This window comes from Leuresthes tenuis, unplaced genomic scaffold (assembly GCF_036924035.1).
Source record: "Leuresthes tenuis unplaced genomic scaffold, fLeuTen1.0.hap1 SCAF_7, whole genome shotgun sequence".
Taxonomy (NCBI): Eukaryota; Metazoa; Chordata; class Actinopteri; order Atheriniformes; family Atherinopsidae; genus Leuresthes; species Leuresthes tenuis.
The window spans coordinates 178,096-191,934 of record NW_027325361.1 but is presented as its reverse complement, the minus strand read 5'-3'; the positions used below and the strand labels follow the sequence as shown (position 1 = coordinate 191,934).

Genomic DNA, 13,839 nt, shown 5'->3' with positions numbered 1-13,839 from the left:
GTGTGTGTGTGTGTGTGTCTGTGTGTGTGTGTGTGTGTGTCTCTCTGTGTGTGTGTGTGTGTGTGTGTCTGTGTGTGTGTGTGTGTGTCTGTGTGTGTGTGTGTGCCTCTGTGTGTGTGTGTGTGTGTCTCTCTGTGTGTGTGTGTGTGTGTCTGTGTGTGTGTGTGTGTGTGTGTCTCTGTGTGTGTGTCTGGGTGTGTGTGTGTGTGTGTGTGTGTGTGTGTGTGTCTGGGTGCGGCTGCTTCATTGTGTGTGTTTCTGTTGGTCAGCAGCATTCCTGACTGCTCAGCAACAGAAACCAAACCACACACACTGAACCACACAGACTCGGCGGTCCAGCAGCGGGAGGCGACCCTGCCTGAGTCCACGCTCTGAGTCTCTGTGAGTTCTTACCTGTGTGACATCATCATGACATCACCTTCCTGTGTGTGCTGTCTCGGACCGACTGATCAGTCGATAAATTTATCATCAAACACAGTAAAGTTACTGATGATGTAATCTTTGTTTACGCCTTTCTGTCACAAACAAACAAAGCTGCAGCTGAATATTTGTTTTTTTGTTGAAACTTTGTTTACTTTGGTTATGAGAAACAATCCAAGAGGATCTGAGCTGAAAGTTGTTTGTTTGAACCCGACCAGGTGTTTGTTGTTTACTCTGATTTTAGCTGTTTAAACAACAACAACAACTGTTTTTACTGACCGTTTCCAGAAGTTTGCATCCGTTTGAACTCAGAACAAAACCATCAGTGCAGATGTGATTGATTCTATCCGAATCAATAAATCAGTCTGTTCATTAAACAAATTGCAGCTCATTACTTCCTGTTGACCTGATCAATAGACCAAATCATTCTGACTCAGGGTGGATGGTGATTGGTTCCCACTAATGACTGAGTGACATCATCATCTTCAGCATCCAGACCAGAACCAGACCGGAACCAGGCAGATCCAGGTCAGACGGCAGAGCCCAGGATGTTCAGGTACACCCCGCCCTGGCAGGTTCTGTGTCGGAGTCTGGACCCAGAGATCAAGGTGAGGCTCACCTGCTGCAGTGTTCAGAGAGTTTCACACCGACAACTCTTTCAAAGGTTCAGTAGTGCCCACAGATCTCAGCTGGAACTGGGAACACAGAGTCTGCTTTAGTTCTGGAACCAGGACCCACCCACAGGTTCTGGTCAGAGGACCTCGGTGGCCTGCAGGTTATAAATGGTCTGAACTGAGTCCACTCAGAGGACAGAGAAAGCAGCCAGATGTTGGAGCATCTGTCCAAAGGTGACTCACTGAGGCCGGTGTACAGTGAACCCGAACCCGAACCCAAGCCGAACCCGAACCCAAGCCGAACCCGAACCCGAACCCAAGCCGAACCCAACCCGAACCCGAACCCAACCCGAACCCGAACCCGAACCCGAACCCGAACCCGAACCCAAGCCGAACCCAATCCGAACCCGAACCCGAACCCAACCCGAACCCGAACCCGAACCCAAGCCGAACCCGAACCCAATCCGAACCCAAGCCGAACCCGAACCCGAACCCAAGCCGAACCCAAGCCGAACCCAATCCGAACCCGAACCCAATCCGAACCCGAACCCAAGCCGAAGGAGACAAAGGCAGGAATCATCACTTCTATTTCAGATTGAACAGCTTTCCTCTGGGACTGTTTCTATGATCATCAGAAATAAGTTTGTTTGTCCAGCAGGGGGCGCCTGGTCACATGTAACAGCTACATTTCTGACTGTGTTGTTTGTCCAGCAGGGGGCGCCTGGTCACATGTAACAGCTACATTTCTGACTGTGTTGTTTGTCCAGCAGGGGGCGCCTGGTCACATGTAACAGCTACATTTCTGACTGTGCTGTTTGTCCAGCAGGGGGCGCCTGGTCACATGTCACAGCTACATTTCTGCTGTGTTGTTTGTCCAGCAGGGGGCGCCGGGTCACATGTAACAGCTACATTTCTGACTGTGCTGTTTGTCCAGCAGGGGGCGCCTGGTCACATGTAACAGCTACATTTCTGAGTGTGTTGTTTCTCCAGCAGGGGGCGCCTGGTCACATGTAACAGCTACATTTCTGAGTGTGTTGTTTCTCCAGCAGGGGGCGCCTGGTCACATGTAACAGCTACATTTCTGACTGTGCTGTTTGTCCAGCAGGGGGCGCCTGGTCACATGTCACAGCTACATTTCTGCTGTGTTGTTTGTCCAGCAGGGGGCGCCGGGTCACATGTAACAGCTACATTTCTGACTGTGCTGTTTGTCCAGCAGGGGGCGCCTGGTCACATGTAACAGCTACATTTCTGACTGTGTTGTTTGTCCAGCAGGGGGCGCCTGGTCACATGTAACAGCTACATTTCTGAGTGTGTTGTTTCTCCAGCAGGGGGCGCCTGGTCACATGTAACAGCTACATTTCTGACTGTGTTGTTTGTCCAGCAGGGGGCGCCTGGTCACATGTAACAGCTACATTTCTGCTGTGTTGTTTGTCCAGCAGGGGGCGCCTGGTCACATGTAACAGCTACATTTCTGACTGTGTTGTTTGTCCAGCAGGGGGCGCCTGGTCACATGTAACAGCTACATTTCTGCTGTGTTGTTTGTCCAGCAGGGGGCGCCTGGTCACATGTAACAGCTACATTTCTGACTGTGCTGTTTGTCCAGCAGGGGGCGCCTGGTCACATGTAACAGCTACATTTCTGACCGTGCTGTTTGTCCAGCAGGGGGCGCCGGGTCACATGTAACAGCTACATTTCTGACTGTGCTGTTTGTCCAGCAGGGGGCGCCTGGTCACATGTAACAGCTACATTTCTGACCGTGCTGTTTGTCCAGCAGGGGGCGCCGGGTCACATGTAACAGCTACATTTCTGACTGTGCTGTTTGTCCAGCAGGGGGCGCCGGGTCACATGTAACAGCTACATTTCTGCTGTGCTGTTTGTCCAGCAGGGGGCGCAGGCCCTGTGGACCCAGCAGGACCCAGTTTCATCTGTTGGTGGAGCTCAGGGTCTCTGTGGTCACTACCAGACCTCATGCATCTGTCTCTGGTGAATCTGTGGAAGCTTCTCTGTGTCCCTCGGTTGTTTCTGTGGTGCCAGCAGCAGCTCAGGGCAGTTTGCTGATGGTTCCTGAAGCTTCAGGGTTCCATAAGTAAATGAACCTGCTGCAGATAAACGCACCTGGACTGAGGCTGACAGCACACCTCTGCTGTGTCTGACTGACCCCATTAGTCGACAGGATCGTATGCAGGGGGTGGGCGGGCCTGATAGTGTGGGCGGGGCCTCCGCTGGGCGCAGAGAGTGACCTTTGTCACGTCAGTCAGCCCCTTTTCAGTCTGTTGGTGCTGCTGACAGGAAACTGATCTGAGGTAAGAAATCTGCTTTAAATCAAACATTTTTATAAAAAATCATCATTTTAAAATGAAAGAAGAAGAAACTGAGATGTTTGTCTTCCTGATCCTCTGAGTCTTTTAGACTCTTCAATAATGTTTCTTATTGATCAAAAGTTCATTTCTCCTGAACTTAAGGTGAAACAGAACCGTTTATTTCCCCGTGTGACACCGCTGTAGCTCGGTTTGTCCTGCAGACACCAGCTGGTCACTCTGAGCTGAATCCCTGGAGTTTCCGGGGTGCCCGTTTCTGTAGATTCTGCCGGTAAACAGTCAGCGGTTATCAGCCGGCAGCAGCGCCCTCTCTGCAGGAGTGGCGGCTTATCAGAAGCTCTCAGACTGAGCTGCAGCTCTGAGGCTAACAGCTGCCCCTCCATGGGAGGTGTGTTCATGTTCAGCGGGACGCAGCAGTGACAAACACTGCTTCTAAATGTCAGAACATCTGAGCCGTACACGGACCCAAACTGTTCCGGATTTAAATGATGTTCCAGCTGCAGAGAAACAGCTGTGATGAAGCTGGAACTGTCTGCATGTCAGCCTCTGTCCTGCAAAGCAGCTTCAAACACTTTACTCCAGATGTTTAGTCTTCCAACAGGAGCTGGCTGAACCGACCAGAACCAGTGCAGAACCAGAGTAAAACCAGTCCAGAACCAGAGCCCTTCGCTCATTGTGTTCAGATCCAACACTCTGAGTGCCTCAGTAAGATTCAGATCCAACACTCTGAGTGTTTCAGTAAGATTCAGATCCAACACTCTGAGTGCCTCAGTGTCTCAGTAAGGTTCAGATCCAACACTCTGAGTGTTTCAGTAAGATCCATTTCAGACACGACTTGAATGCAGCAGCTTCACATTCACCACCTGGAAGTCCATTAAACAAGGCAACAAATCTGAGCTGATGGACGGCCCACTTCAGCCGCCCCAAACCTACACAGTGATGTTTCCCTGGGTAGCCCCCCCCCCCACTGTGCTCCTCAGTTATAAGTCAGTTTGGATTAAAGCGTGTGCATCCAACCCTTCAATATATCAGAAATTAATCAATATTACCCTCAAAAAGCAAAGCAAGTAAAAACAAAGCAGCTTTGGGTAATCCTCTGTGTTTAGAGCCAGTCACAGCTCTTATATAAATGTTTAAAAAGTGAGCTTTACTTCGTGTTTAAACTAAAGGTTCTACAGTTATTTCTAAACTCCTGCTGCTTCGCCAGAAAAAGAGACAAAACGGAGTTTAATTTGCGCTCCATTTATTCTCATCAGATCAGAAAATCCAGTGATGAGAGCGCTGATGGTAGCTGGCGTTCGCTTGCTTCATCAGCTCCTGGTTCCAGGCTGCAGAGCGTCGTGGTCAATGTCAGCTGATCTGTTTTACGGCCTCTGAAACTGTTTTTAGTGTACCATGTGACAGGCTGGTAGTGCATTATATAGCAGGTGAGAAGTTAGGGTTGAACAGCTATGGAAAAGGGCTGATTCAGAACAGTCAGAGGCGGTCAGCCCAGATCAGAAGCTACCTGATAATCTGCCTGTTCAATCACTGTGATCAGGGAGGGCTTTCGGGCTGTTTTCCTCTCTTTGGATGAAATTACAGAGATATAAGAGTTTGTCTGAAAACACCAACAGTAATGAGAGAAAGTTTTAATCTCTTATATCTCTGAACTCTGACTTTAACAAGTCTGGATCTGAACCTTCGACCCGCTGTTTTATGACTCTTCAGAATAATTTGAGGATTAAACTTCCGGCTGCTTTCTTCGGTCCTTCGCAGCAGATTGATCGTTACAGATGTCATGACCTCCTTTATGACCCATAAACCGTGTTATCACTGATCGATCGGCTCTGATTAACATCAAAGCGCTGCTTCACCTTTACAGTGCACATTCCAGACATTACAACCCTTTTTATCCACAGCCCCCCCCCCCCATAGTGTTTGGGACAGTTCCAGGTGTGTTTCGCTGCTGCATCGCTGCACGGATAAGATACCTCGGCTTGTTTCTGTAGTTGTTCAAAGCTGTGCAGGTGGAAGTCAAGGAAGCTTTTATGAGGCTGAAAAAACAGAATAAACCATCACAGACAGGATCACCAACATCAGCTGTCTGGAAGATCCTTAAGATGGAAGAAGCCATTATCATCAGTGCTAAGCCAAGGAAGACAGAAAAATCCTCAAAGGACCGTCCAACATATCAGACTGTCCACAGAAGACTTCATGCACAGAAGCACAGAGGCTACACTGCTACATGCTAACCGCTAGTTAGCCACTGCTACATGCTAACCGCTAGTTAGCCACTGCTACATGCTAACCGCTAGTCAGCCACTGCTACATGCTAACCGCTAGTTAGCCACAGAAACAGGATGGACACGTCACAGTTTGGCAAAAAGTCCTTAAAGGAGCTGCAGAGTTCTGGAAAAAGGTGTTCTGGACAGACCGGACCCCGAAGAACCTGATGGCAGGGAGGAACTTAAAGGGACGAGACCCCGGAACCAGCAGGAGCTGAAGGTGGCTGCAGCGGCTCAGAGAGCATCACCTGAGAAGATACTCAGCACCTGGTGATGTCATCAATCGCCACTTCAGACAGTCATTGTGTGTAAAGGATATGCAGCAAAGTACTGAACATGGTTGCTTTAATGTACCCCCAAAAACCCCCAAAACCCACAGAACCCCCAGAACCCCCAGAACCCCCAAAACCCCCAGAACCCCCAGAACCCCCAGAACCCCCAAAACCCCCAAAACCCCCAGAACCCCCAAAACCCCCAGAACCCCCAGAACCCCCAAAACCCCCAAAACCCCCAGAACCCCCAGATGAGCCTGAAATGAGGGGGATTGTGGATAAAAAGTGTAATTTCTACATGATGGAACTGAAATGTTAGAAACTTACTGTAGGAAACTTAAAGTCTGGAATGTGACTTTAATTAGTCCCCGGGGGGGTAAAGCTCTGTAAATGGGGGGGCTTTGTGTGAACAATAGTTCCCACAATGATTGAGTGTTCTCTGTTCCTGTTGTTGCTGTGGAAACGACCTTTCTTACCTGTCATTTCAGAGGCTCTCGATAGGTGACCGCCATAATGTTTTGAGTCTTGGGAGTTTTCAGAGCGTGGTTCATCGCCGTCCCCTGCCTGGCTCCACAGTGTCCCCTGCAGCCATGGACAGCATCCCCAGGAGGTGGGTGCTGAAGCCTCTGTCCCCTCTGCTGCAACCCTCAGACCTGCGCACCATAGCCGGCCCGACGCCCCTCCCCGACCTGGACTCCATCTCTGTGTCTCACAGTGAGGTCACCTCACAGCAGAGCGACCACTCTCCAAGTGTCCTGGTTCAGGCCCGGCAGGTCGCGGTGTCGCCGGACGGGAGCAGCGGCGATGAGTGGCGCCCCAGCAGCCCCAGCAGCCCCAGCAGCAGCTCAGGCTCTCACTGTGGGTTTTATTCCTTCGTGGATGATCCCACGAGTCCTGAAGCTGAGCGGAATGAAGCCTGGATGGTCTCACCGCAGCGGCAGGCTCAACTGGCCACCCTGAAGGAGAAGAAGGGATTCAAACTACAGACCTACAGCAGCAGCAGGAAGCCAGAGAGTCTGTTCTCAGAGAGCAATGGAAACGTGCAGTACAGCCTGGATCAGAACAACGGCATCAAAGTGGTCGGCGAGGAGGAGGAGAAGCAGCTCCGTCAGGAGATCATTCGCAGCCAGGCACCCAAGAGGGACCCAGCAGATCCACAGAGCCCGGAGGAGACTCTGGATCTGAGCCTGTCCACAAAGAGGCTGATAGAGGGTTTCAGTGTGAGCTACAGTCCCATCAGATCCAGACCAGAACTTCCCCGCCCCGCTGAGCCCGGGACTATTGATAAGGAGGAGATCAACTTCAGTGCAGCCCGACAGAAGTTTCTGAAGATGGAGCAGAACCGGCTGGCAGCGATGCTCAGTCCTGTCAAGTCCTCCAGGACAAACCTGAGCCCGACACTGCGGCCAGAACCAGACGTGTATATTTCCAGGAAGATGCTGATAGACGGTGGTGTGAAGGAGAGCGACGGCACAACGAGATCAGCAGCAGAAGACCAGTCGGATCCTCAGAGGAAGGTGACGGTGTTCCTAGCGGAGGACAGTCTGAGCAGACAGAGCAGTGTGTTTGATGATCTGGACTCTGGCCCGGAGGAGCTGTCCGTGGGCAGCAGCGACACCAACGATGACGGCCTGTTCAGAAACAGCACGCAGAAAGACAGCCAGTTGTTCAGGTCTGCAGCTGTATATGAAACCCCCATCGAAAGGGAGATCCGGTTAGCTCAGGAACGTGAGCAGAACCTGCGGCGCTCTCGGGGCCTAAAACACAGCAACGCTCAGGAAGAGATGGTCGAAATCAAAACCAAACGTTTACAGCTGCCTACGATGCCCGTCAGAGTCAAAGAAAAGACACAAGTGGGCCTCACCGTCCACAGAGAGATCCAAAGGGAGAACCAGAGGAAGGAGGAACCTCAGCAGCAGGGAGGACTCCTTGAAGGAGGCAGACGAGGTTCTCCACAGGAGCAGGATACTGTGAAGACTGACCCACCAGAAGAGGACGGATGGACCAGGAAAAGACCTGAATCTGGAACAGATGAAGTCTTTCCATCTCCTTGCTGTCCTCATCGACACCCTGCAGAACACATGATTACGACCCCCTCCATCAGTGAGCGGGACATCCAGGGTACAAGACGTTTCTACCAGGATCGATCAGCTTCTTCCTCCCAGTCTTCCTCCTCTCCGGCTTCCTTAATGCCAAAGTCTCGCCTTGAAACAGATGCTTGGTCCTGGAGGGAGAACCTGGAATCCATTGGCCTGCAGTCCAGAGCTCCAGATTACATTGAGAAGGACATCGAGGACACTCTGAGACGGGAGCAAGAGCTGAGGGAGACCAGGAAGGAAACGCTCTTCTCTCCTGTTCCTCTGGTGGAACAAGCATCTAAGATGGCCGTCAGACAGTTCTACCCTCCGACAAACACAGGTATGTTAGTCCTATCAGCTGAAATCAGTTTCCAGCTGTTTGCACATCTGTAGTAACACTGAGTCTTAGAGTTCCAAACCAAATCTGAATGTGGCAGAACAGCACAAAATCCCGGCTGATATCACAGCTTTGGTTCAGGGGGCTGAGTGGAATTTGAGTGGTTTGATTCCCACTCAGAACTCCAGTGAAGGTTTTATGATTGTCAAAGATTTAAATCTCACACAAACAAAAATCCTATTGAGCCGGCAAGTATTTTCAGACACATTTGAATAAAATGAAGTAAAATATTCAAAACATCTGCAAAAAACCCTGACAGCAGCTGGGAACTGCTGTGTTACTAACAAACTGTTAATGCTGATCTAATATAGAGTTATAGTACATTCAGTCAATAAGACAACTTTTCCACCAATTAAAGAACAGTAAGTACTTTGAGGGAGGATGAAGGTTTCTGGTGGGTTCTGTTTATCAGCTCATGGTGTCGGGTTCCAGTAAGGGAGCAACATGGTGCTGAAAGTTTCAGGTGAAATGAAACAATAAAAGCACAATAAAAAGACCATAATGCCATAATAAAATAAGGCGTGATGCCACAGCAGCACCTTTCAGCTCACAATGATCGACAGACATAATGATCCTGGGTGCTACTCCCAGAAAAACAAAGTTATTTATGAATGAATGAATCAGCTGCTCACATGTCTGTGCTCAGTTATAGATTTGGACCAGAGCCACTGCAGGTCTGCTAATGTTGGACTTGAATAAGAGTTGTGGAGACACCAGAGGGAAGTCTGGCTCGTTGCCATCCAACCTGCCCCTGAGTAAACAGGAGAGGGTGGACGGATGGTAGTGAGCACTGAGGGGAGGCTCTGCTGTAGAGCAGCAGAGAGGAGGAGGTGATCCTCCACCGTCTGAGATCTGTTTCTAACCCTAAGCCCTCAGAAGTCAGATTCTCATTTACATGATGAGATGGTGTTGAATGCTGAGCTAGAACAGATGTTATTTTCTAAGGTAAGTGGAGGTGGAGAGGAGGAGCCTGTAGTCCCACCTGTTCAGGGTCCAAACGGACCAAGTAAAATGGATCAGGTGCAGAAGCTGCTATTTGTCACATATCAACCAGAGAAAGAGAGAATGAGTAACTTAATGAGAGGAATAACCAAAGTCCAGCAGGGAGAGAAGTCGTTCTCACTTTATGTGAATCAGTAACAGGATTTAACCCGACAGGCTACCAACATGAGGTCCGCTCTCCTCATCCAGCTCCTCAGTCGGCCTCCAACATGCTGCCAGATGCCTTTCTGCTGACCTGAGACCTGCTGTAGTTCACAGTGTGGCCCGATGATGTGGCGGTGCTGTTAGGGTTAGGGTTTCAGTTCAGCTACTGATGAAGAGGAGCTGGTTTCAGAGCTCTTCATCAGTCATATCATTCATGAAGATGCCTTTCAGGTTTCTCTCTGCTTCTGCTCTGAGAATCTTAATTTTACCTCCTGGGGTGTTTCCAAAGCCCTCTGATTGGCAGCTCAGATGTGGATGACAGTTCTTTGTGTGTTTACCTCGTTTGTTATTTCTGAGAGTTATTTAGTCGTGTTTTTTGTTCTTTAGCCTCCAACAAACCCGTCAGTCAGTCCTCTTCCTCCTCTCGTCTTGCTGCCCGCATGCCCTCCATCTCCTTCATCACTGCTCAGCCCTGGCCCTCCTCCTCTGCTCCTGCCTCCTCCTGCTCCCCAGCGGGGGGCCGGAGGGGCCCCATTGCTCCCCGGGGTCTGACGGAGACTCTGCTGCTGGACTACGAGGAACATCGAGCCAAACTGAAGCTGGAGGAGAGCTCAGTGAGTCTTCGTTCCTGCTGTTATATTGGTAGCTTCCTCCTTCTGGGGATGAGCACGAAGAGCAGCACTTCCTGTTTCAGTTTGTCACAACAACATCTGTCTGTTTGTTTTTTAGTATGCAGGAATCCAGCTGGTCGACGACATCAACAACGAGGTACGGTTTGAGGTTCTGATGCTAGCTCACCTGCAGAATAATGTCACAGTTTCCCTGGAAAGCTGCACTTTAAAACGCATCATTTCTTTAACCCTAACCCATTTCTTCAGTTAAACAAAAATCTATTTTATTTATTAGTTTTTGTCAACAATGTTTTAAACAAACTTTAAAATCAACAGTCCTGCCCAACCCCGAACCCACTTTTTCAGACCACACACATGCACAAAAACACTCAAACAGCACAGAAATGTGTTGTCAAAGGCTGAAAAAAGTGTCAAATTAAATGCTAAATGGACTTTTCTAACTGACCACACAAAGCGCTTCTAACCCTAAATGCCACAGTCAGCCACTCACACACGGTCAGTGCCCAAGGACGCTCCATGTAGCCCGGGAAGCCAAACCACCGACCTTCTGATTGCTGGGTGACTGCTCCTCCTCCTGAGCTCCAGCGTGAGGTAAAGTGCTGCTGCAAGGCAAAAAAAAGAGGCCTGGACATAAACCAAAGGAGTTCATTATTTCCATGTGCCTGAAAGTGAGAAGCTTCATATTATAAAGACTCTCCTTTAAACAGCAGGGCAGTGGGTCAGGCTAAAGTCTGCTTTGGTGACAGCAAGTAAAAGAAAAAAAAACCCTCTTTCAGAAAGTTTCCCAGACCAGATCAGTTTCTATTGCTGATCAGTTAATTCCACATTCAGGCCACGTCCCCATCCTGGATCTGTTAGGGTGCTGAGGTAGCTGACCACAGAAGGTGTTATAAAACAGATCAATTTCTTCTGTTTGGGGTTCATAGCCCCCCACCAGCTACAAAGGGCTGGGAGCAGTGTGCAGCTGTTCTTTGGGAGGTGTACCTTGACTGGTTTGGAGTTGCTTACATCACAATATAATCCAGAAGTTTTTGCACATTAGCTGCTTTTCACACGGATAAAAACTCCCAACCACACGTAACTAGTTTGCACAGACATACTGTGTCAGTTATTGTGATTAGAATATCCGAAAATCAGTTGTCCGACCTAAAAGGCACTTCGCCAGTGAACTGATTGATAAAAACACGTTTTTTTGGTAACTGACTTCGTATCAAACTGTTCCACGATATGAAACAGTGAGTAACTCGATTTGTTCTGTACAGGAGCAAGTCATCTGCATATAATAAAACTCCTTTAATTGTATCGGAACAGGTGGTGCCTTCAAAGTCCTTGTCTGAGTTTAGACAGATAGCTATAGGCTCAATCATGACTTCTCACTGAAGAGAGAAACGAGACAACAGTAAGTTGTTTGTTGAGACTGAAAACACCAGGGAAGAATACAGCATTCTCTCCTGGTAGATACAGTCACTGCCAAACACGCTCATGGCCTTGCAAAGACACGTCCATTTGACCCCGATGGCAGCGAGGGATACTGCTATGTCTAGTGTAATGGGACATATATTTCTTCTGGTCCAACAATATGATGAAGGGTACCACCTTTTAAAGATGGAGTGGCAGATCTTTATTTGTTTATATCTTTTTATACTGTATATAAACTTATTATATTATACTAGTCCGATAGCAAGTGAATGCATCGCAATTTTGTTCCCAATGTGCACTGATTAGTTAATGTTCTGAATGACAATAAAGTGTCTATTCTTTACTAATCTGAGATCCACCTTCAAGAATGAGATTGGTCTAAATCTACAACAGAGAATCCAAAAGTAACACATAGTTCAGTAATAAGTGCAAAAGAACCAGCAACAGGGCCTTCTGAGCATCATGCACAGCATCCAAAATGTGCTCAGCTAAAGTAAAATGTTGGCAGATTTAAACAGGTGGTATTCATCAGAAGCAGAGAGGCTAGCAGGTAGCTGCAGAAAACCATTTAGGTGAATGTTACCAGATAAACTTTAGTATCGGAAAATAACACGAGCTGAAAGATACGTGGTTGAACTATTTGAATCCTGTTCATGTTTTTCATAAGTTAAAAATCTCTCAGTCTAAAGCCCACAGTATGGTTGCTCCATATAAAGTGGCGCTTCGTGAAGGTTACCGCTAACTGCTCTACAACGAAAAACGTGAAGAAGAAGAAGAAGTTTTAGAAGTTGAAACAGGTGTGTTGTCAGCGTTAAAGTCTGATGTAGAACTTAGAATATTGGACTTTTCAGTGCGTTGTGTTTCCGTTTCTTTGCTGAGTCACACCTTTTGACGGGTCCAGGACTCCGTGCCGCGCCGCTTTTTCATGGCGGACGCCAGGCGCCGTCCGCGCTGTGAGAGGCGACGATAAAACGAGCTTTACCTCCTCGTGATGCCGTAGTGAGCTGCTTGGGTGGGTGAAGGAAGGCAGACCAGAGGCCGAAGCCGTATGTCACACTTCCAGCATGTCAGGAGCAACAGTCCGAGAAGGTTCTTTTCTCTCAGCTGCAGTTTCTGAGCCTCATTCAACTCCCTGGCCTGGAATTTGGGGAAGTTCAATCCCGACCTAGACTCTCAGCAGGGCCCTTTTCGCTGCTAGCTCAGTCCAGCTCTGGAGTTGATTTTAGCTCGACAGAAACTTGAGAAGGACTTAAGAAGGTTTCTGTTTACCGGGAACAGCCCGAGTCCCACTGAATCTGACATTTTCTGATCGGAATCCACTTTGAAATGTGCTACTTTATCGGTACACATTTGATTTTTTTGATGCGAGCGCAGTCTGAACAGCCTTTGGCGTCATTCTGACGGGCGCCGCCCTGCTCCCGCACGTTTCCATAAACACCGTGGCGTGATGTCATCAATGATCCCCCGCTGCGGGTCACTTCAGGAGCGTGAGCGGTTCACACAGCAGTCCGAAGTCAGGACACATTTAATAAAGTGAACAGCGAACAAACAGCATCTAGACCTGCAGCGTGAAGCCAAAAAGAAGCTCATTCCTCAGGAGAAATGGACGGAAAGAGTTTTGTGGTTTTGAAACTTTTAAAAACTGCAGCAGACATAGAAACCAGCTCATACCCACTCTGACCATCTCAGGGCGCGACCCTGGATATCAGAACCAAACCAGAAACTTCATTCATGTGAGCAAAATTACTATAAGAACTAACTCCTACTGACTGCTATTCTTCTCTCTGTCTCCTCCACTCTGGCGTCTTTGTCTCTGTTTGCATCTTTCGTCACTTTTCAGGTCGTGGACTCGACTCGAGTCGTTCGTCATAAGAACCAGCGAGCTCTGCTCTGGGAAGCCGGAGTGTTTGAAAATCAAGAGAACAAGTGAGACCAGCAGGAACCGAACCTGGCAGGACAGATGGCAGGGGGCATCCTAAGGGGAGTTAGCTCAGCAACTGGATCATTTTTTCTCCCAGCAGAGTCTCAGATGGCTTTGCAATGGGACGCTTAACCAGAATAGGCTACTTCTGATTGGCCCTTTCAGACAGTGTGCTCTTGCCTCGTCCAATCAGCTGGCAGCTGCTGAGTAGGCCCTCAAATAGACAACGTGTTGCATTCAAAGACTTCAAGTGCGTGGGGCAGCAGTTTAATCCACAGATGTGTAATTTGACACAATAAAATTAAGCTGATGCATCTAAAAGTGGCAAAAGAATAAAAATAATTTTTTGTCCTCA

At 48.7% G+C, this 13,839-nt stretch overlaps 1 protein-coding gene across 1 annotated transcript; it reads left to right on the top strand.

Moving 5' to 3' along the window:
* Window positions 1-3,271: 3,271 nt before the first annotated feature.
* Window positions 3,272-13,835, top strand: misp (mitotic spindle positioning). Its single transcript, XM_072388808.1, has 5 exons — window positions 3,272-3,337; window positions 6,380-8,309; window positions 9,900-10,126; window positions 10,242-10,280; window positions 13,404-13,835. The coding sequence occupies exons 2-5, from the start codon at window positions 6,482-6,484 to the stop codon at window positions 13,491-13,493; spliced, it is 2,184 nt and encodes a 727-aa protein (XP_072244909.1). The 5' UTR covers window positions 3,272-3,337; window positions 6,380-6,481; the 3' UTR covers window positions 13,494-13,835.
* Window positions 13,836-13,839: the final 4 nt, after the last annotated feature.

Bases quoted from the DNA above. Each gene is read 5' to 3' on its own strand.
- misp (XM_072388808.1), top strand. From the start codon at position 6,482: ATGGACAGCATCCCCAGGAGGTGGGTGCTGAAGCCTCTGTCCCCTCTG. The intron at 10,127-10,241 runs GTGAGTCTTCGT...TTTGTTTTTTAG, and splicing joins TGAAGCTGGAGGAGAGCTCA to TATGCAGGAATCCAGCTGGT. The intron at 10,281-13,403 runs GTACGGTTTGAG...GTCACTTTTCAG, and splicing joins TCGACGACATCAACAACGAG to GTCGTGGACTCGACTCGAGT.